Source organism: Chelonia mydas, chromosome 22, assembly GCF_015237465.2.
Source record: "Chelonia mydas isolate rCheMyd1 chromosome 22, rCheMyd1.pri.v2, whole genome shotgun sequence".
Lineage (NCBI taxonomy): Eukaryota > Metazoa > Chordata > Testudines > Cheloniidae > Chelonia > Chelonia mydas.
This window is the reverse complement of record NC_051262.2, coordinates 13,790,592-13,812,927: the sequence shown is the minus strand read 5'-3', so window position 1 is coordinate 13,812,927 and position 22,336 is coordinate 13,790,592. Positions and strand designations below refer to the sequence as shown.

The following is a 22,336-nucleotide window of genomic DNA, read 5'->3' as shown; positions in this document are numbered from 1 at the left end:
GGGATTCTCAAAGACGACGAAGGAAGTATGGTGCCTAACTCCCAAGGCACCTACCATTCATAGGCACCTTTGAAAATCCCAGCCCTTACGAATATTTCAATGAGATATTTTCCTTTGTCATTTCTTAATTTATTATAAAGGGGTAATATACTGGTATAAGGCAAGAAGATCTATTAGCACAAGAGACAGGTAGAAGGGCTGAAGGTTTGAATGCCCTTAATTTGCTGATACTTTAGGATAAATTAATAAAATGGTAGAGTAATTATCATGCTATTGCTATTTGTTTGAGAAAAAAGCCCCACAAAATCTAGCTGCCGATTGTGTGCGAGAGTTTGAGGACAAGGATGAAAATCTGTTCTACTAAACCTTGGCCAAAAGCATCACATTCCTGTCAACAGTGATTCATGCTGTAGGATTTATATGCCAACTTGGACATAAAATCACAGAATTAGCCAGTCTCAATATCCTATGAGATTTGGTCATATTTGCAGCCCCTGAACTATGCAATGAACCTTTCTAGTAGTGGGGAATACCTAAGATATACCACAATGAGCAAGACTGGTTGGGCTACATTAGCAGTAGTGCAGCCAATCACATAACAGTGACCTCAGAAACATTCCTCAACCCCACCCCCTGCTCAATGGTTAGCTTATTTTTAGGTTGAATAATCAGCTTTAGCTTCAAGAGTCTGAATTCTTGAAATACAAAACAGAACAATTGATCGATGAACAGAACTAGTGAATCAATCCCTATAAAACAGCTTCACTGTAATTAACAGTTGATGGAAAAATATCTGCATTCCTAGAAACTTCAGTTTCAGGCACCGGATTTGGTGGAAGGTTGGGAAGAGGCAGCTGTAAAAATACCTCAAATATGCAGCAGAAGTGGTCGCTGAAAACCCACTTTGTAGGTCTGTAAAACATTAAACATACGTGACGCCTGTCCCTACTCATAAATCAGTTTGTTTTTTTTTGAAGACTTTCTTGGGTCTGTTTATCTCTTACCAGCTCATAAAATGTAACACCACTTACACTCAGTAGATTTTGCTCTGGAAGGAATTCCTCCAGCAGAGACCGTAACTGGCAGAAGCTGTATTCACAACTGCCGCTCAGTGTGCAAAATTATGGATGTCTATGGGGAAGAGTCGGGAGACTCACTTCAGGCCAAAGATAAAATCAGATCACCCTCTACATGAGCTAATGTATAATACTACACAACATTGTTTTGAGCTGAGTTGCCAAGCATCTCAATGAGATGCACCCGATGGATGTTCATACTGAGAATTTGCAATACTGATAAACAATGAACAAGGGAATGCTTACTAGTTGCCAGTTGCTGACAAGTTAAAGCATTTTCTGTACAGTTTATACTACCTCATTCAAGAGTTGGAATTACAGGATTGTCACCAAAATCTGATTTGTAAAACAAAGTCATCAAAAGTTATTTTGTTACTAATTCTGCAGTACAAAGTTTTGAAGGAATCTGTTCTTGTCTGAAAGACTCACTCAATCTCTATTTTGGTGCAGTCAAAATGTGAGGAGCAGAGAGCATGATCAAAAAAGACAAGTTAGCTAAAGAAAAATGGGACTCCAAAAGGATAACATTTATATGTCCACAAACTGGTGGACATGGCTAAGTGCTAGAAACCTGCAAGACACTTTGGATTCTGAGCACCAAAAGAGCACTCCACTATGTGCTAGTGTGTAATCCAAGAGCATGAAAAAAGCAGGATTTATTTCACATGCTATTAGTCTCGAAGAAGGGAGTTTAATACAAGCCAATAAAGCATTTGGTAGAAAGAAGGAAAAGCTTTCACCTGAAAAGATCTGATTTTATTTTCTCTGATGATTTTTGTGGAAACAATAACCTTGTTTTTTTCCACTGTGCTCTTACATAAGAGTTCTTCTGGACACACGACACCCTGAACTTGAATGATAAGGATTTAAAGGTAAAAAGAGAATACAGCCCAGACAACTTGAATGGACTTTGTAAATTTTAGTGAGTTCAGTCTCAGTCAAAACCAGAAACTGCTAAGCACATGAGACGGTAAAATCATTCAGCCTCTGCCTCCGCCATTCTCTAATCATCAAGATTTTCAACATCACAGCTAAACTTTATTCTAATTACTCCTGGGTGAAATTTTTTCTTGTTGGTGATGTCAATTGACAAAAGCTGTGCTTCAGTGAAGCTGCCCTCACCCTCCCCAACTGTGTTATCTTGACTGAAAGAGAAAGTAAAGACTGCAAATGCCTAGGTGTTGAATATAAGGTATGACGTTAACAACAAAGCAAAAATATTGCTAGGAAATACCCCATTCTATTCAGAACATCTACAATGACAGCTCAACCAGTGAACCATGATGAGCAAGGAACTTTCTAGATCTGAAGTTAATTTTAATATTTTTTCTTCACCCTTGATCTCATTTCTGTTCTATTTCTTAGTGGTCTTAAACACTATGGTAATCTTCCTCTCTTGTTCCTTCAATTATTCATCTGTTCTGAGGTAGTGCCTAGGAGCCACAGTCATGCACCAAGACAACATGGTACTAGGTGCTGTTCAAACACAGAACAAAGTTTTTGGTACTAGGTTTTTTTTTCTTTGTTTTGGTCATTAGTAAATAACAAACCACTCCTTTACATAGCAACTCATCAGGATAGTGGATCTTTCTGTGTCTGGCAACCTGCAGAACTAACAGCAAGGAACCATTTTTTTTCTCCCTTTGAAATCTTAACTTGTTTCTATGACCAAAAAAAGAGTCAGCAAAACTACAAAAATATGCAGAATAAGAGAAAAAAAATTTCCATATAGAAATTCCAATCAACACTGAAAAATCCTGTCCCTTAATAGAAGGCCTCAATAACTCCTAAGACATAATTAGTCAGAAAAAGTTGAGCTTGGGAAAAAAAACTGTATAAATTTAAACAATATTAAACCTTCAATAATGCATCTAAAGGCATAATTCTATTACTTTACACAATAAGCCCTGGTCTACGCTACAGAGTTAGGTTGATGTAAGGCAACTTACAGTGACCTAACTCCGTAAGCATCAACACTAAAATGTCGCTCCTGCCAATGTAACTCACCCGCTACGCCAAATTAATAACTCCACCTCCATGAGAGGCGTAGCACTTAGGTCGATGTAGTTAGGTCAACGCAGTGTCAGTGCAGACGCTGCGTTGCTTACATTGACTGTTGCTGGCTTTCAGAAGCCATCCCACAATGTCCCACACCGACAGTTAAATCAGTACAAGTGCTTCTGGTGGGGACGTGAACCGCCGACACAAGGAACGTAGTGTGGACGTGCAAAAACGATGTAATTACTGCGGTGGCTGATCGTCGACGTAACTTAGGTCAACATAATTTTGTAGCATACAATACCCTAAGAAAAAACAGCAATAGACAATTCACAAGTTAGGTTACGGAGAATCAGATAAATTTAGTGTTAAAGGCCTCTAACCCATTTACAAACCGTTTAACATATATCTAGACCACCAAAAAAGCCTTTGTTTCACTGTAATAAAAAGACAATTCATCTTTGAAGAGTCACAATTTTGCAGGAAATATAACAGACATTAAAACGCAGAGACAAACATCACCATGTAAAAAACAGCCCATCAGTTTCTTTCTACAAGCTTAGGTAGCCTTGGCCACATGAGGAAAGAGCGATTCTTTGCTCTGTGCTCATTTCTAGAGATCACCTCCTCTTTTTTTCCCTTACACATACATCACTCTCTCCTGACTAGCGAATATGTCTATAGAAATGGCAATAATAGAAAGTGGTTAAGCTGTTGCAACTTAGGGCGCAACAGCAGAATCTTTTGTGAATCAATAGTGTATATTTTTGATTAAAAGTTCAAAACTAATGGGAGAAAAACAAAAATACCAACCCCTGAAGTATCTAACTTTAATTCTAATCCCAGAATCACTGCAAAGACTTTTTCCAGAGAAATCTCGGGGTTAGAACCAAAAATTGTACGTGAACCTGAGCTATCTGCACAACAGACTGTCTCCAATACAGAATACGCACAGGGAGATTATGAGAGAAACAGAAAAGTGCAAGGAAAATCTTACTCTCAATGTCCCCTTAGATGCCAAAGGAATTCCATGGAAAACATACATATCTATCTAGTTTCTTATCATAATAATGTCCATCAGCATACTATCTCAACGGTTCCAAGAGACATTCTAATTAAGCTCCATTCTTGGTTGTTTGGGCTAAGTGGCCTCCTTAAGCTGAATGTATTTTTAATTCCAAAATTTGAGTCCATAAATCCTGGGACATGCTGGTATGGAGGCAGACTTCTAAATCCAAAGAAACTCCTGACAGTGAACCAACTAAAGCTCGAATTTCACCTGAAATGTTCCTAATACCTACATTTCCCTGCGTCCAAGAAGGGAAAAAAAAAAAATCACCAAAACAATGAAATAAACAATGTAACAATCTACAAGTCTAAAAGGAGGATTCAGGAAGCATGGTAGGAGAGGATTTAGAGATGGCTGGGGTTTCACACACAGCCTCCCTGGTCCTCTCAATGTCACCTGGGGGCAGAGTAAAGGGGCTGCCCGCTCAGCAGGCTCGAGGCAGTGTCAGGTTTTTTTAAGCACGTTACTCAGTTAACTACCTGGAATATATTTACAACAAAAATTTTGAGTCAATGTGTGTTTTATTCCCCTAGGATGAAGCAGACAAACAGCTCCAGTACACTACAGAACTACAAAAAACACGCTCTCTGTAGTCGGATGCAGTGATGAGCTGCCAAAATCTTAACCGGTTCCCTCCTCACCCCACGAGGGGGTCGTGGCCCACCCCCGCCCCTAAGAGCCAGAGGGACCTGCCGGTGGGAAAGATGGGGAGTCCCAGCGGTGCTTACCTGGGGCAGCTCCCAGGAAGCATCCAGCAGGTCCCTCTGGCTCCTAGGGGTGGGGGAGCAGGCGCTCCCCCCACTGATCACATCAAAAGTGGTGCCTTAGGCGCCGACTCCGTGGGTGCTCCAGGGCTGGAGCACCCACAGAGAAAATTTGGTGGGTGCACCCACCGGCAGCTCCCTGCCCCGTGCCCAGCCCCAGCTCACCTCTGCTCCGACTCCGCCTCCGTCCCTGAATGCGCCGCCCCGCTCTGCATCTCCCCCCCCGCCCCCAGCTCACCTCCGTGGGCCTGAGTGCAAAGCCGCCGCTTGCTTCTCAGCCCTCCCAGGCTTCCTGCACGAACAGCTGATTCGCGGGAGGAGGGGACAGAGAGGCAGACCGGGGCGGAGCATAACTCAGGGGTGGAAGCGGAGTGGAGGTGAGGTGAGCTGGGGCTGGGTGCTGCCGGTGGGTGCTCTGCACCCACCAAATTTTCCCTGTGGGTGCTTCAGCCCTGGGGACGCCACTTTTGGCTGGTTGTTATATTTAGAAGCCCTTTTAGAACCGGTTGTCCCTCCTCTGTGAGGCCTATGGACACAGAGAGGTCACTGAGGACACAATGACCCAAAGATAACTGACCGGTAATGTCTCAGTAAGGTCTCATGTGTTTGCCAGTCTTTCAGAGCTCTGACAATTATTTAATATATAGTGTAGTAATGCTCAGAGCCACAATCTGGATGAGAACCTTAACGTAATAGGCGCTGATTACCTACCATCCATTCTAGGATTTTCTATGGTGCCCACAACCACAGTAACTAAGTGCTATGACAGCACAGAACAAGAAAGGAGTCTGGGAATCATTTATGCAATTGCAGGATTGCAATAAGGGGTTAGCTTCCGGTCTCTGGGGCCTCCCTTGTTTCCCTATCTTGCAACCCGAGGACTGAACAAAAAGCTTTAAGGCAAATGTTTTTAAGTTTCTGAGAGACTCTGAAGAGCAACAATCTGACAAACTGCTCAATAAACCCAGTGGCCACAGATTCCAAGATTAAGCAAACTCCTCTGCCCTCCTGATCTCTTCCTTCTGAAGCTTCAGAAACGTTGGGCCTCATTCTCCATTGCCTTGCAGCTTGTGTAGTCATTTACTCCAGTGCAAAGTAGGTGTAAAATACTACCAGATCAGAATGGTAGTTTTTTCCACCCAGTTTGCACAGGTTCAAGTGATGAAAAGTTTCAGAGCTTGTCTACACTTGAAACACTACAGTGGCACACCTGCAGGGCTCTACCGGCTGTAGAGCTTCACTATCAACACCCACTACAGTGACTGGAGGGTTTCTCCAATTGGTATAATTAACGCACCTCCCCAAGAGGCATTAGCTAGGTCAACAGAATAATTCTCCCATCAACCTAGTGCTGTGTACACGGGGGTTAGGTCAACTTAACTCATTGATAAGGGGTATAGATCTTTCACACCCCTGAATGACATAGCTGTGTCAACTTAACTTTTGAGTGTAGACCTGGCCTCAGATGGCTAATCATCACACTAACAGGCTTTTCTAGTAAGCAGGTTAGGGTAGTGGTAAGAACTGGGGGCTAAAGCCAATTGACACAAGCACAGAATCCCCTATCATATTGGTGCTGAACGATACTAAGTACCGCTGAATACAATCTACTAGGGTTAAGATTGAGACTTGAATGTAAATATTTCCGGGGGAGTGTAATAGTGCATGGTCATCCAGCAGGATGTATAACCAGAACCAGTAAAATAACGGGATCAGTTACACAATGTAGTGTGGGGACCTTAACTCATGATCCTCATGACCTCTGTCAGAGGGGAAGAGATGTTTATTAATCTGGAATTTTCATGATAAATAAAAAGCATGGAACAATATAAAATCCTGTTGCACAATTCTAATAGAGGACAAATTAAATGTTTAGTTTAAAAAAAACAGACTAACAATATTGTCTTTTTACACAGAACCTGCAGAACATCGTGCTGTTCCAAGTTCTATGCTTTGCTGGTGCACGTCAGCCTTGGTGCCCCATTCATCATCTTCATTATTTCAGCTCTGAGCCTTCCACACAGCTTTACTAACATCTAAATCCTGACCTGCAGCCCTCCCTGCCTCTTACTATTCCAGACAAGGCCCTTTCTGTGAACTTCAGCCCCTAGAATATACTAGCACATAGCCCCAGATTACCACCAAACACTATTTAAAAAAAAAAATTATAAGATGACGTAGAAATCCTTATCTAAGGTGTATCTAATTCCATTTCCATGTACCCAGAGAGCCTGCTTTAAACATTCAGTTTATGTTCGGCAATCCTAAATCTCCCCAGTCCTGTTAATTAGGCACTAACTCAATCTCACACCAATTACAGGAAGACAAGGTGCAGAGACTGATTTATACAACAATCATTGCTTAAGAAAAGCCACATTTCCAAATCATGAACAAAAAATATTATTTCTGTCTTCTCCAGCAGGCTGACCTCTCCATCCAAGTATCTTCTCCCATTCCAAGATCATGGCTCTAAATGCTGATCACGTCCCGTCACAACCAAGACCACACACCATCCTGCTATTGTGGAAGCACAGCCATATAGAAAAGGTCTTATTCTCACCCTATTCCCTTTCTGAACCCATTAACTCTTGCATCTACAAAGTTGCCAGTTGCTGATGTAACTAAGCCTATACTCAAATATTGCTAACAGTTTAGGGTAATATACAGAAGCCCAAGAGGAAAAGGCTGCCAAAAATTTGCAAGATTAAATTCTACCTGTGCTAAATCTTTTAAGACCTCTGGGAGCACTATTTCAATAGATACATTTAAAGGTGACTGGAAACAGACTAGCTGAGTGACAGCGTCATCTTGTTTGCACAGGAATAGCCCTGGCTCTTTCTGATGCCTGTAGACTGGCAAATCTAAACCCTCATTACACTGAAATGTTGACATCCCAGAGTAGTCTATTTGGACTGACTACTCTGAAGACCTCTACAAGGCCAGAACACAAGTTACCAGGCTCAGCTATGTTACATGACCACCCAAGATTGCCAGAAGGGCCCTAAAGACCAGATACATAATGAGTGCTCCGCTTACTCTATTGTCAGGCATCTGCCATTTTAGGACAGCCCAAATCTTCAGCGAATAGAAAGGATTTAACAAGCCCAAGGCCTGGGCTACACTGAAAAGTTAGGTCGACCCAGCTACATCGCTCAGAGGTGGGCAAAATCCTCAAAGAGGTAAGCCGATCTAACCCCAGGTGTACATAACACTAGGTCGAAGGACCTAGCTACCGCCTCTTGAGGAGGTGGATTCCCATGTTGCCAGGAGAACCCCTCCCACCCCGTATAGTAGTATCTACACCGAAGAGCTACAGCAGTGCCACTGCCGCTGTAGCATTTCAAGTGTAGACAAGTCTTAAGTCATCCCCACTGCAGCTGTGAGGCAACAGGCCAACCCATCACTATACAGAAATACTGAAAGTAAACCTTTATTCTATTAGGCTACAGATACCCGGTTTTGGGGCTGAGACACTTAGGCAATATTCTTGTGCTGTTAGCAGCTAAATGTCCAAAAGTGTTGTGGATTGAAGGTGGCCCATCTTCAGTTTCCAGTGCCAGCCACCTAAAATGTCACTACTGAAAACGAGAGAATCAACATTTTTAGGTAAAAACCACAAGCACACACTTTGCTTGCAAATAGAGTACGTCAAGAAGCAAAGATATGGAAACAAAAACCCTCAGGAATTTAATTACTGGCCGGGAATCTGCTGACTGCCTGTTAATTGTTTGAGCTCCCAAACTGTTAAGTGACCACCCTACAATTTCTGAGTTCTCACCCCACATGAAGACATCCAAAACCATGGCAAATATATCCAGAAATGTGAGTGTCTTTAGGAAACCCTTTCTTTTTCCACAATCCTATAATAACTCAAAAATGAAATTTCCCAATCCTCTCCTTCCTGTCATGTTCATAGCCAACTAGAGACCTTTGTTAGGCATTGAATTCATCTCCCTTTGAATTGTTTCCAAATGTTCAGAAGATGAGAAAGAGTTTCCTTCACATCTTGTTATCCTAATGAAATGATGGAGATTCTTTATTACTACCATTGTGGAAAGAACACCTTGCAGGAATGTCCTGCCAGGCAAAGGCCAGATGCATGTGTAAGATACCAAATACCTGTGTAAGAACTGCTCAGAAGGCTCCATACTCCAAAATTCAACTTCACAGTTCATTCAATTTTATTTGCTCCAAAGGGAATTCTGTTTATTGGAAGATTCTGATACGAGAGAACTGCTTTCTGATCCCCCCAGTGAAAACTGGCAAGGCCGGAACAGCAAACAGCCTGTGAGGCCAGAAGAAACACTGCCTTCTACATAACCACATGTCATGACAGAGCCTCTCAGCAAATTATGATTCTTTCGATAGCAAAACCCTCAGACTGGAGAACAACAGAAGAATAGAAACTATGGGATGAAAGCATAAAGCCAATCTCCACCCAAAGTCTTCTTCCTAGCTATATAAAGGCAGCAATAATTGGTAATGGAGAAAATGACAGCAGATGCCCCAGAGGTGTCTTGTGAAATGCCAACTATTCCCTCAAGATAAAGAGAACAGTACAAGGTCATTTCTTTTGGGAGGAATGCTTCTTTTCTTAGGTAACTTCAGAGAACAAACCTTTGACTCTTGGTGCATAAAGCACAGGTTCATTTTCTATTATGGTTGCAAATCTGATGGAGAGAGGACACTACTACTTTGTTTACCCTTTCTTCCCTTCTATATAGCCAGAACTGCTAAGTCCCAGCATCTAAAAATTACACTGCCCTCTGCTTCTGGAACTGTAGTGGACACACAAAAATAATTTCTAGGCCAACATTTTTCACTAACTACTAGTTTTAAAATGATCAAAAAGGAAAGGAAAGTCTGCACGATCCTTCTGCTAAGATGACATAATTTGGAGAGCATACAACCTGGGACTCAGATGCATCAAGATGACTTCTTTATTCAGCCTTTCCTGATGGTTACAGTCTTCAGAGACCAACAGAAGCAAAACAACTCTTTTTAAAGTATCACAATAAGCAAAACGCCAAATTTCATTTGAATTTATTTTGAAAATCTTGTCCCTGCTCCAATTTCAGTGCTCAAAGACGAAACCGAAACAAGGTCAGGTTTGTTAGCTAAACTTACCAGAATTTAAGTGCCTACTGTAGAGTGACTCCTAGCAGCTATGAATAAACACTCCCCATAGGAACCACATTAAGAAGGTAAGTCTGATGATTGAAAAAGGCTAGAAACAAGAGTGTTTTAGCTTCCCTGAAATATCGTTTGGGCCTCCATTCATTGTGACAGAAGAACATCTGGCATTTTATGTAGTAAGCATAAACCCAGATCCTGATCTCCATTACACTGGTGTAAACCTGATAACTCTGTCTTCAACTGAGTTACACCATTATAAATAAGATCAGATTTCGGCCCCCACTCTCAGGGCTAATGCAATCAGGGGAATCTCAAGTAGGAGTACAGAAGTTATTATAACTATGTATTTGGCACTGGTGCAACCATTGCTGAAATAGAGTGTCCAGTTCTGGTGCCCACAATTCAAAAAAGATGTTGATAAATTGGAGCAGGTTCAGAGAAGAGTCACAAAAATGATTAAAGGATTAGAAAACATGCCTTATAGTAACAGACTCCAGGAGCTCAAGCTATTTAGCTTAACACAAAGAAGATTAAGGGGTGACTTGGTTACAGTTTACAAGTACCCAAATGGGGAACAATTATTTAGTAATAGGCTCTTCAATCTAGCAAAGAACGGTACAACACAATCCAATGGCTCAAAGCTCAAACTAGACAAATTCAGACTGGAAATAAGGCATAAATGTTTAACGGTGAGGGTCATTAACCATTGGAACAATTTACCAAGGGCTACGGTGGATTCTTCAACACTAATTTTTTAAATCAAGATCGGATGTTTTTCTAAAAGAGTGGCTCTAGGAATTATTTTGGGGAAGTTATTTAGCCTGTGTTATACAGGAGGTCAGACTAGATGATCACAACAGTCCCTCCGACCTTGGAATCTATGAATCGACATTGCTTTTTAATATACAATCAACTCTGCTAGAAGGACACCACAAATCCTGAACAGAATTTTGTTAAACCTTACATTAAGCATTTACGTTTTTAAGAAACATTTTTGTATTTCAATTAATAAAAAGAAGAAAACAGTTTCAACTAGTGTCACAGCTTTTCCTTGACATATAAATGAGAAAGTGTGCGCTATAGTATAAATGTCCCCGAGGCTTCAATTTACGTAAGAACGGCCATACTGAGTCAGACTAATGGTCCATCTAGCCCAATATCCTGTCTTCCAAAAGTAGCCAGTGCCCAATACTTCAAAGGTAATGAATAGAACAGAGCAATTATCAAGTGATCCATCCACAGTTGTCCAAGCCCAGCTTCTGGCAGTTGGGACACCCAGAACAAGGATGCATCCCTGACCACCTTGGCTAATAGCCATTGAAGGACTGATCCTCCACAAACTTATTTAATTCTTTTTTGAACCCAGTTTTCTTCTGGCCTTCACAACATCCCCTGGCAACGAGCTCCGCAGGTTGGCTGTGTGTTTTTATTTTATAAAGACTGATCAAGTAAGATGCAATAACAACCTGCAGAAGTAAACGATTTAATATTTTAACATTAAAATATTCTCTTGCTTACCGAAAATTTCTCCATTTTTGGCATATTCTGTCACAAGGTACAACATGCTTTTGGTCTCCATCACCTGTTGATGGAGAAATTGCACATTAGTTTAGTTGGAGAAGAATAAAAACTACATAAACATAGCTATTCCAGCCCTTCTCCCCCAGAGGAAGTCACTTAAGGTCTCATGCCTGCAAACACGTAGACAGGTGCTTAAATTTAGTCATGTGACTGACTTCAACAGGGCTACTCATGTGCTGATGGTTAGCCAAATGTTTAAGTATTTTGCTAAAATTGGAGCCTAAATGACAACTTAGATTTGATTCTTCATCCCAAATAATAGCTATGAGAAGCTGACAACTCCAAATGCTAACTGAGTGAACAGACTTGGCCTGAAAGTGGTTTGCACTTGAGCCAACATGTCTGAGTGACTGTTCTGCCTAACTCCTCTTCTGACTTGCTGGAAAATGATTAGTGTCTGTGGACAGGAAAGAAGCCTGGAGCCCCGGCTGCCCTCAGTCGTCATGGTGGAAAAAACAATGCAATGCACGTTTGGGAAAGACTGGCTAATCTGATAAATCATGAGATTCCATTGATACCATAATGCAACTGTGCGCAGTACAGTACTGGAACCATCACATACCCATTTTCACCTTTCTGGAAATTTTACAAATAACTTCAAACTTCTTTCCTCAGACATCTATAGCCCTGATCATGTTTGAGTAAGCTTTCCCACAAGAATAGCCTGCTCTCAATTTGGAAATACTGGGAAAAAATCTACATCTCTAAATTTGACATAAAAATTTCTGCGCTGTCCCAAACAAGGGGATTTCACTAAAGAATTCAGGACATGAGCTTACCAAGAAAATCTACCCCCAAAAGGAAATCTTCCTTGATTACACTGCAGTTTTTTTTCCTATACATCACCCTAGCTTAATCTTTTAAGCGCTCCCTCAGTAGCTCATTACACATGTAGCAGGACCAAAAACAGATTGAAAAACTGTATTTTAAAATAAAAATAGTCATTTAGGATTTTTTTCTCCAGCAGGTTATAACAATTTGAGCGTCAGTCACATTTTGGACCTCAACTATTTTAACAAACCTGAGCACTGTAATCTGATAAACACACACCAACTTGAGTAAGCTGTGGGCACAGCCTTCTTTAATCATGGTTTTCCGGATTTTTATTTATTCACAACCTTGAAACTATTGCAACAGTTTCTAGTAAATAATTGTTTTTGAATAAATGTGTTTTTCTTCTTAGGTTTTACAATATATTTTTAACATGTTGTAGCCATGTTGATCCCAGGATATTCAAGAGACAAGGTGGGTGACGTACCATCTTTTACTGAACCAACTTCTGTTGGTGAAAGAGACAAACTTTCAATCTACACAGAACTAAAGACGACACAGCTGAAGACGTGCTCTGCGTAGCTCAAAAGCTTGTCTCTTTCACCAACAGAAATTGGTCTAGTAAAAGATATTACCTCACCCACCTTGTCTCTCACATATCTAACAGAAAATTATAAAACCCACATGAATTACCCAAAAGATTTGATATAGCTCTACAGATAGAACGCAATGACTAATCTTCAGAAACTCCAACCATATCTGGGTCCTTATTTAATTCTATAAAGGTCCAGAGTACATTTTGCCTGTAAACTTTCTTTTTTGAAAAACAAAAAAAGTATGGAAAGGTTGGTTTTTAACCCAATACCTGGAGGAGACAGGAAACGTCAATACTGTATTTTCTACATTAGAAAGTCATGAATTTGGTCCCCATTACACCCAGCACCCTCAAATAGGGAGCTCTGAGACTCATATTGTGGACATACTACTATGATGGGCACATTATATGTAGATAGATTAGAAAGACTCAATGTTTTTGACATGCTAATGTTACTTTTATCTACTTACCTATCTATCAAATGTATTTCTAATGTGCCAATGACAATAATATCTAGGAGGCAAACATAAAATTAAAAGTTGCATTACCTTTGTCTGTAACTGTCCTTGCTTCCCTCCAGTCCCTAATTTAACTCCTTCCCACTCCTCTCTCCCCCTCGTTTTTCTTTTCTGTCATTCATTTAGGAGATCGTGGTGAATCTTACTTATGCTAGCTACTAATTTTATCCCCTAACATTTGCCTCTATTCTATGAATCACAAGTTGATTTTAAAAGGAAATGCCAGACTATTTCCCATAACGTGAAATTAAAGCTAAACAAGACTTTGCTAAATCAAGCCCTTTGTCTTTATTCAGTGGAATAATTCTGTCACCAAAGAGTTGATCCTTTATGTGAGCAATCCCATTGCCTTCACAGGGCTGCAGCATCAGGCCCTCAGTTTGAATGCAAAGGGGTTTTTTCTTTTGTTTTATTTTTTTGGTGCCTGCAATTTGAGTTAAACATGTTTCTTGCATGACATTTCAAATACAAAATCAGATGAAGCACCATTCATGAAATAAGTTGGCCTAAATTTACTAAAAAAGTTGTTGACAGGGAAGTTAGGCCCAAAATGTAGATTCTGTAATATAAGGATTTATATTCAGATCAAACTCTTACTCTGCAATGCCAATAACCCAAAATGCCATGGCACCATGCTAGTATGAACAACAGAAAATGAAAGATACTAGAAACAAATGTGAAACTGACTGATCTATTTTTACCATCCAATTTAAGTGAAATGCAAAAAGAATACAACATAAATAGAGAAAAGTAAAACAGACTTTTAAGAAGTCTTTCAGGTCTAGAGTTCGATCACCCAGGTTCCTCAAGTCTTGAGTGGGAAGTGAAAAACTTAGAAGACGTTACAGCTAATATTGTTCTCTGAGCTCATGCAGTCCTCCCGCACTGAAAGAGCCCAGCAGAACGTGTGGAGGCAAACAATGTCAGAGTCCGGGAAAGCAGAAAATGAACGCGAGGACAGGAGGGACGAGCAAGATGAGAGGTTAAGAGCTCTTTTAACTTAGAGTTTACTTAAAACTAAAAATTAAGAATTAACGACGAACTAACAATGAATGAGCTGAACCTACCAAACATGGTGGGTTGCCCCATTATAGGGCCTCAGCCTTAGCCCTGGTCTACACTACAAGTTTAGGTCGAATTTAGCAGCACTAGATCGATTTAACCCTGCACCCATCCACACGACGAAGCCATTTTTGTTGACTTAAAGGGCTCTTGAAATCGATTTCTGTACTACTCCCCGATGAGGGCATTACCGCTGAAATCGACATTGCCGGGTAGAATTTGGGGTAGTGTGGACGCAAGTCGAGCATATGGGTCTCCGGGAGCTATCCCGGAGTGCTCCATTGTGACTGCTCTGGATAGCACTTTCAACTCAGATGCACTAGCCAGGTACACAGGAAAAGCTCCGGGAACTTTTGAATTTCATTTCCTGTTTGGCCAGCATGACAAGCTCATGAGCACAGGTGACCATGCAGTCTCAGAATCGTCTCCAGCTTTCATCCAGACCACACCACACGATCCACTGTCTACAGCAAAGCTCTACGACACAACCACATTTGCTCCAACCCCTCAGACAGAGACAAACATCTACAAGATCTCTATCAAGCATTCTTACAACTACAATACCCACCTGCTGAAGTGAAGAAACAGACTGACAGAGCCAGAAGAGTACCCAGAAGTTACCTACTACAGGAAAGGCCCAACAAAGAAAATAACAGAAGGCCACCAGCTGTCACCTTCAGCCCCCAACTAAAACCTCTCCAACGCATCTTGAAGGATGACCCACCACTCTCACAGATCCTGGGAGACAGGCCAGTCCTTGCTTACAGACAGCCCCCCAACCTGAAGCAAATACTCACCAGCAACCACACACCACACAACAAAAACACTAACCCAGGAACCTATCCTTGCAACAAAGCCCGTTGCCAACTGTGCCCACATATCTATTCAGGGGACACCATCATAGGGCCTAATCACACCAGCCACGCTATCAGAGGCTCGTTCACCTGCACATCTACCAATGTGATCTATGCCATCATGTGCCAGCAATGCCCCTCTGCCATGTACATTGGCCAAACTGGACAGTCTCTACGTAAAAGAATAAATGGACACAAATCAGATGTCAAGAATTATAACATTCAAAAACCAGTTGGAGAACAATCTCTCTGGTCACTTGATTTCTGACCTAAAAGTGGCAATTCTTCAACAAAAAAACTTTAAAAACAGACTCCAACGAGAGACTGCTGAATTGGAATTAGTTTGCAAACTGGACACCATTAACTTAGGCTTGAATAAAGACTGGGAGTGGATGTGTCGTTACACAAAGTAAAACTATTTCCCCATGTTTATTACTGTTCCTCACACGTTCTTGTCAACTGCTGGAAATAGCCCACCTTGATTATCACTACAAAAGGTTTGTTTTCTCTCCTGCCGGTAATATCTCACCTTACCTGATCACTCTCATTACAGTGTGTATGGTAACACCCATTGTTTCATGTTCTCTGTGTATATAAAATCTCCCCACTGTATTTTCCACTGCATGCATCCGATGAAGTGAGCTATAGCTCAGGAAAGCTTATGCTCAAATAAATTTGTTAGTCTCTAAGGTGCCACAAGTACTCCTTTTCTTTTTGCAGATACAGAGTAACATGGCTGCTACTCTGAAACCTGTCAGAATCGCAAAAGAGCTCCAGCATGGACCGAACGGGACGTACTGGATCTGATCACTGTATGGGGAGATGAACCCGTGCTATCAGAACTCCATTCCAAAAGACGAAATGCTCACAGATATTGTGGAGCACACAGCAAGCAGCAACACCAATGGGAATACTGGTTTCGCGGCGATCAAACCGAGTCAGTAAACTGCGCCAGCGTGCTTTTAAACTTCCAAATGCACATTCTACCACCATTCTGCACTTGCTCAGCCTGTAATTGAACAGCTCCTTAATACTGTCCAGGGTGCCTGTGTATGGCTTCATGAGCCATGGCATTAAGGGGTAGGCTGGGTCCCCAAGGATAACTATAGGCATTTCAACATCCCCAACGGTTATTTTCTGGCTGGGAAGTAAGTCCCTTCCTGCAGCTGTTCAAACAGACCAGAGTTCCTGAAGATGTAACCATCATGTACCTTTCCTGGCCATCCTACGTTGATGTCAGTGAAAAGTCCTTTGTGATCCACCAGTGCTTGCAGAACCACTGAAAAGTACCCCTTGAGGTTTATGTACTGGATGCCAAGGTGGTCCGGTCCCAAGATAGGGACAAGCGTTCCGTCTATCGCCCCACGACAGTTAGGGAATCCGATTGCAGCAAAGCCATCCACTATGACCTGCACATTTCCCAGAGTCACTACCCTTGATAGCAACAGCTCAGTGATTGCGATGGCTACTTGGATCACAGCAGCCCTCACAGTAGATTTGCCCACTCCAAACTGATTCCCAACTGACCGGTAGCTGTCTGGCGTTGCAAGGTTCCAGAGGGCTATCGCCACTCGCTTCTGAACTGTGAGGGCTGCTCTCATCTTGGTATTCTTGCGCTTCAGGGCAGGGGAAAGCAAGTCACAAAGTTCCATGAAAGTACCCTTAAACATGCGAAAGTTGCGCAGCCACTGGGAATCATCCCAGACCTGCAACACTATGCAGTCCCAGCAGTCTGTGCTTGTTTCCTGGGCCCAGAATTGGCATTCCACGGTATGAGCCTGCCCCATTGCCACCAGGATGTCCAAATTGCCAGGGCCTGTGCTTTGAGAGAAGTCTGTGTCCATGTCCTCATCACTCTCGTCACCGCACTGCCGTCGCCTCCTCACCTGCTTTTGGAGGTTCTGGTTCTGCACATACTGCAGGATAATGCGCAAGGTGCTTACAATGTTCATAACTGCTGCGGTGATCTGAACGGGCTCCATGCTTGCCGTGGCATGGAGTCTGCAGGAGAGCAGAGTTGCAGCGGAAGCGGTGGCTAAAGACGGATGCCACGAGTATAGATATTTATAGAGAACAAGAGGGCCTGCAAGGTGGATTCATGAGAGCAGAGTTGCAGCGGAAGCGGTGGAGGATGACGGTTAGCACCACGCACATTTCCCGATGAAGAACACATGTACCTGGGAGCCCATGACAGACAACATGGAGAAATTTGCTATTGAGACAATAGCAGCAGAGCAGAGTTGCAGCGGAAGCGGTGTATGACGATGGTTAGCAATCCTACTACACTGTCTGCTGCCAGCAGCACCCAGGACACAACAGTGATGGTGTCGGTGAGCTGAGCGGGCTGCACGCTTGCCATGGTATGGCATCTGTGCAGAAAAAAGGCGTGAAACAATTGTCTGCCATTGCTTTCACGGAGGGAGGGACAACTGAAGACGTACCCAAAACCACCCTCGACAATGTTTTTGCCCCATCAAGCATTGGGAGCTTAACCCAGAATTCCAATGGGCGGCCGAGACTGTGGGAACTGTGGGATAGTTACCCACAGTGCACCACTCTAAGTCTATGCTAGCCATGATGGTAAGGACGTACTCCGCTGACTTAATGCGCTTAGTGTGGACATACGCAATCAACTGTATAAAATCAGTTTCTAAAAATCGACTTCTGTAACATCGACCTAATTTCATAGTGTAGACATATCCTTATGTGACAAACGTAACTTTCTCACCCACAAAAATGTTAAGGTATAGCAATGGTTCTCAAACTTTTGTATTGGTGACCCCTTTCACACAGCAAACCTATGAGTGCGACCCCGCTTATAAATTAGGAACACTTGAAATATTTAACGCTATTATAAATGCTGGAAGTGAAGCAGGGTTTGGGGGTGGAGGCTGACAGCTTGCGTCTCTCCACGTAATAACCTTGTCTGCCCCTTTCATTCATGGCCTCTAACACCAGTGAGTTTGGCGTAGGGCAGAGGTGGGCAAACTATGGCCCACGGGCCACATCCGGCCCGTGGGACTGTCCTGCCCAGCCCCCGAGCTCCTGGCTGGGGAGGCCAGCCCCCGGCCCCTCCCCCGCAGCCTCCACACAACACCAGCGCTCTGGCCCGCCACGCGTGGCAGCGGTGTGGCTCGCTCCGGCCGGGTGGTGGGGCTTTGCTGCTCTGAGCAGCATGGTAAGGGGGGGGTTGGATAAGGGGCAAAGGGTCCTGAGGGGCAGTCAGGGGTGGAGGTTCTGGGGTGGGGCAGTCGGGGGACGAGGAACAGAGAGCGTTGAATAGGCGTGGGAGTCCCGGGGGGCTGTCAGGGGCCAGGGATGTGGATAGGGGTTGGGGCAGTTAGGGAACAGGGAGAAGGGGTTGTGAAAATAAAAATTCCATTCTCTTGGAAGGGACAGAATTTTTTTTAATCTGCTCTTTTGCAAGTGGGCAGAATTGTTGCTGGGCTCTGCCAGAGAGTCTTGGCTGGGTTCACAAGACCCTCATTTATTGGGGGAGCAATCTTGCAAGAGGTTGAAGTTTGGAGGATATCCAACAACTTATGATGTGGAACTCTGCAACTTCTTCCAGTGGTATACCCAGTGAGTCTGCAATCCTCTTAAACAGTTCTTGGAACTGTTTAAAGTCATCCCCGTCGTGGGTGGTGGGGGCATGATAGTTTCATCTGGAAAGGAGGATGAAAAACTGGCAGCCGCAGTGACTTCCTGGTCCGAAGTCTTCTCCAGTTTCTCGACTGCCTCTTCCAGGGATTCAGAGGGTCAAGGTACTGAAGGTGATGGAGAATGCCTTGACTTCTCCCTGTGTGGACTGGGAGGCTTAGGGTAGTGTTGGCGGTACGCTGCCCCTGGGTCCCAGTAGGGATACTGTGGTGGGAATGACATTGGTGGCAGCATCCAGGGGTGTCTGTACCATCCTTGAGTTTCAGGTCTTCGGTGGTACTGATGTTGTTCTAGTGGACCCGGTCTGGTGTGTGACTGTATAGGTGAAGAGCAATGGGAGGAGCAGATTTTCCCTTCCTCATTATCATCCTCATCACTGGATAAAGGAGGAGCTGATCAGGTTCGCACAGTGAGTTGGCATGGTACCAAGCGTGCTGGAATAATGTCGGTGCTGAGGAGTGGAGATTCCGGTGTTGACGAGACTAAAAGGTCTTTATGTTGGAGAAACTGCTGTGGTACGGAGAGCATCAGTTCTGAGCAGGGTCCTGTCAGTGGTATTGATGCCTTTACTGCGGCCGTCAGTGCTGAGGGTTGTGCATTGTGGATGACGCCATAGACTGTAGCGCTGCCAAGCTGCTTAGTGCTGCTGCCGCCGCATGTTTGAGCGGCTCTGGTGGTACCAAGGCAGGGACTGTAGGTTTTCCTTTTGTGCCTTTGACTGAATCCAACTGCTTAGGGTGTTTGGCTTGCACAGTACGGGATGGTTCCACTGCCTCAGAGGTAGGTGGTCTTGGTGCAGTCAGTACCAAAGGGGTCTGACAGGTCAGGGAACTACTGGTCCTATAAGGTAACCATCCTGTCTTCTTCAAATCTGTGTCCATATGATCCCATTCTAGGTAACTGATAAGCACTATCTCATCTAGAAGGTGGGATTGAGAAGTCCTGGCAACCGCTAAATAAAGTGACTGTAACACTGTTCTATCAAATTTGGTGTAGCTGATGTAGACTGACCAATTACTGAGGAAAGTGATGGTCTCTTCTGAGATAATCTTGGCTTCTTGTTGGGTGAGTACACAGAAGACTGTTGCCAAAGGTAGGTGCGCATCCTCTGTCTGGACTGTCTTTGGTATCTAAAGAGCTTGAGGTTTAGGGCTGAAGTGTAGAGGCAAACAGGTCATCACCCTCCCTAATTTGAACAGAGAAACATGATCTTACATCTAGGATGAAAGAACATCATATCTGCAGAGTGGGGGAGTGCATCCTGGAGAGAAGAGACTCTCTCCTAAAAAAAATTAAGGCACTGTAGTGGACAGATAACACAAAATGAGCTCCTAATGTGACAATATGGCAAAAAAGGGCTAAATGTGAACTTTGGATGTATAAATAGAAGAGCAGTGAGGTGATTTTACCTAGGTATACGGCATTGGAGAGACCGATACTGGAATACTGCATCCAGTTCTGGTGGCCTCATTTTAAAAATGATACTGAAAAGTTTGACAAGGTGCGGAAAAGAGCCAGAAATTTCTCCCAGAGGCAGTGCTGATCTTTGCACCGATTTTTGTATTGTGAGTTTGGAGATGCGTATCAGGGCCAAGTGTAGTGTAGTCAGTGCTGAGCATCACTTGCCCCGATTGAATGAACAAGCTTAGCACTCTGCTGCTGAGACGAGGGCAAGGGTTTGAGTCTCTCCTTGTGGGACGAGGGGGATCAGTACAGGCAGCAGTGTCTATCCAGGTGTTCAGATCTCACTTGCCTTGGTGAGGACGCAGTACTGATTCTCAGTGCTGGGGTAGGAAGTTGGCACCAAGACAGTCTTCGCTGGTTCCTGATCTTTGCCTGATGTGCTGTGGATTTTTGCCAGTAGTGAACTTGGATGTTGCGTGCCAGATTGCAGGAGCATTGGCTGACTGGAACTTAGAGACCAGATCAATCTGGGATGTCAAACTTCGCTCTTCGGGCTCTTAAGTCCCTCTCATTGATTGTTTGAGTTAATATAAATTCTTCTGAGAGTCTCTGGACTTAGTTGTTGAGATGGAAAAGGAACGTCATACCGAGCAGCAGTCTAACACATGGTTCTCCCTGAGATGATAAACACAGCAGCTGCGGCCATCTATGCGTGAAATGAGTGTCACAGAACTGCCACAGTTTGAAGCATGTGGGTTTTGAATCTGCCAGTTTAGGTCTGGATACCAGGTAAAAATAAGAGAGGAAAAAATTTAAATTAAAAAAAATTTTTTTTTTTTGGCAGGGTGGTGTGCGTTGTTAATACAGAAAAATTTTAAAAGGAGGAATTTGAAGAGAATTAACTAATTTACAAGAGAAAATTCTGCTAAAAGGAAGGGGGTGGACACCACTTGTTTTGTCTCACTGCCATGGACAGTAAGAGGAACTGAGAGTTGCAGCCACCTTTAGGTTGAAGGCACGCACTAAGGCATGCACAGCACACCTGTGGCCCAATGAACACCACTAGCTAAAGAGTCTACTCTCACACACGAGGCCCAGGTGGGCACCTAGACTGAGTCTGACATGAACAAATACTGGAAGAAATGTAACCTACTGTAAGACAGCAACTGTACATGAACAGCTCAATTCAACTGTTAAACTGCCAAACTTGCACGCTCAGACATTGTCTCTCTGCCATTGCATTATGCCCGCCTCGCCCGCCCCCCCCCCACACACACTGTGCTAGCTCTTTTCATAGTCAAAGCATTTGTACTGAAAATGCCAGGCTTAAAAAACAAAAGTTACCAGGTACTGGCTCAAAGACTAAAAACTACATTGTGCTTTTACAATCTGACCTGTGTGAAGGGCAGTGTATAGCTACATATCTCCAGCAGCAGTGGAGGGAAGGAATCATGCCTCCAAGCGGGGAGTTATCAGCTAGTGGCCCATGACAATAGCACACCAAAATGCTTTGTACCATATTTCTCTTTTTGAACGTATCCTCATAATTATCCCTCCCTCTTACCCAGCCCTTGAACTCTCACCCATGCACACACATGTAGGTGTAGACATATTATATTCTTGAGAGCCAGAGGATCAAATCTACTAAACGATGACCTGTAAGAAAGATGCCCCCCTCACCTGCACACACTATTCAGAGGCAATGCCAGGTCAGAAGCCAACCCCTAGAAACACCACATGAGGGATGAAGAGGGTGCTGAGATTCCTACCACAATGTGTTATCCCTAGACCCTATTTGGGGGATCTAGATTTCAAATTTGGCCTCTAGCTGGTAGGTATCTGAAAAGG

At 43.3% G+C, this 22,336-nt stretch overlaps 1 protein-coding gene across 6 annotated transcripts in view; it reads right to left on the bottom strand.

The window, feature by feature from the left end:
- The window catches only part of SIK2 (salt inducible kinase 2), a 113,065-nt gene that overhangs the window by 76,851 nt on the left and 13,878 nt on the right, over positions 1-22,336 (bottom strand). For 3 of the 6 annotated variants that reach the window (XM_037882116.2, XM_037882117.2, XM_043534064.1), the window contains exon 3: positions 11,562-11,625. In XM_037882116.2, coding sequence (XP_037738044.1) covers positions 11,562-11,625 — 64 coding nt within the window. Of the gene's footprint in view, positions 1-3,083; positions 3,290-11,561; positions 11,626-13,460; positions 13,504-22,336 lie in introns of those variants that run through there. The other 3 variants (XM_037882118.1, XM_037882120.1, XM_037882121.2) reach the window with 2 other exon arrangements.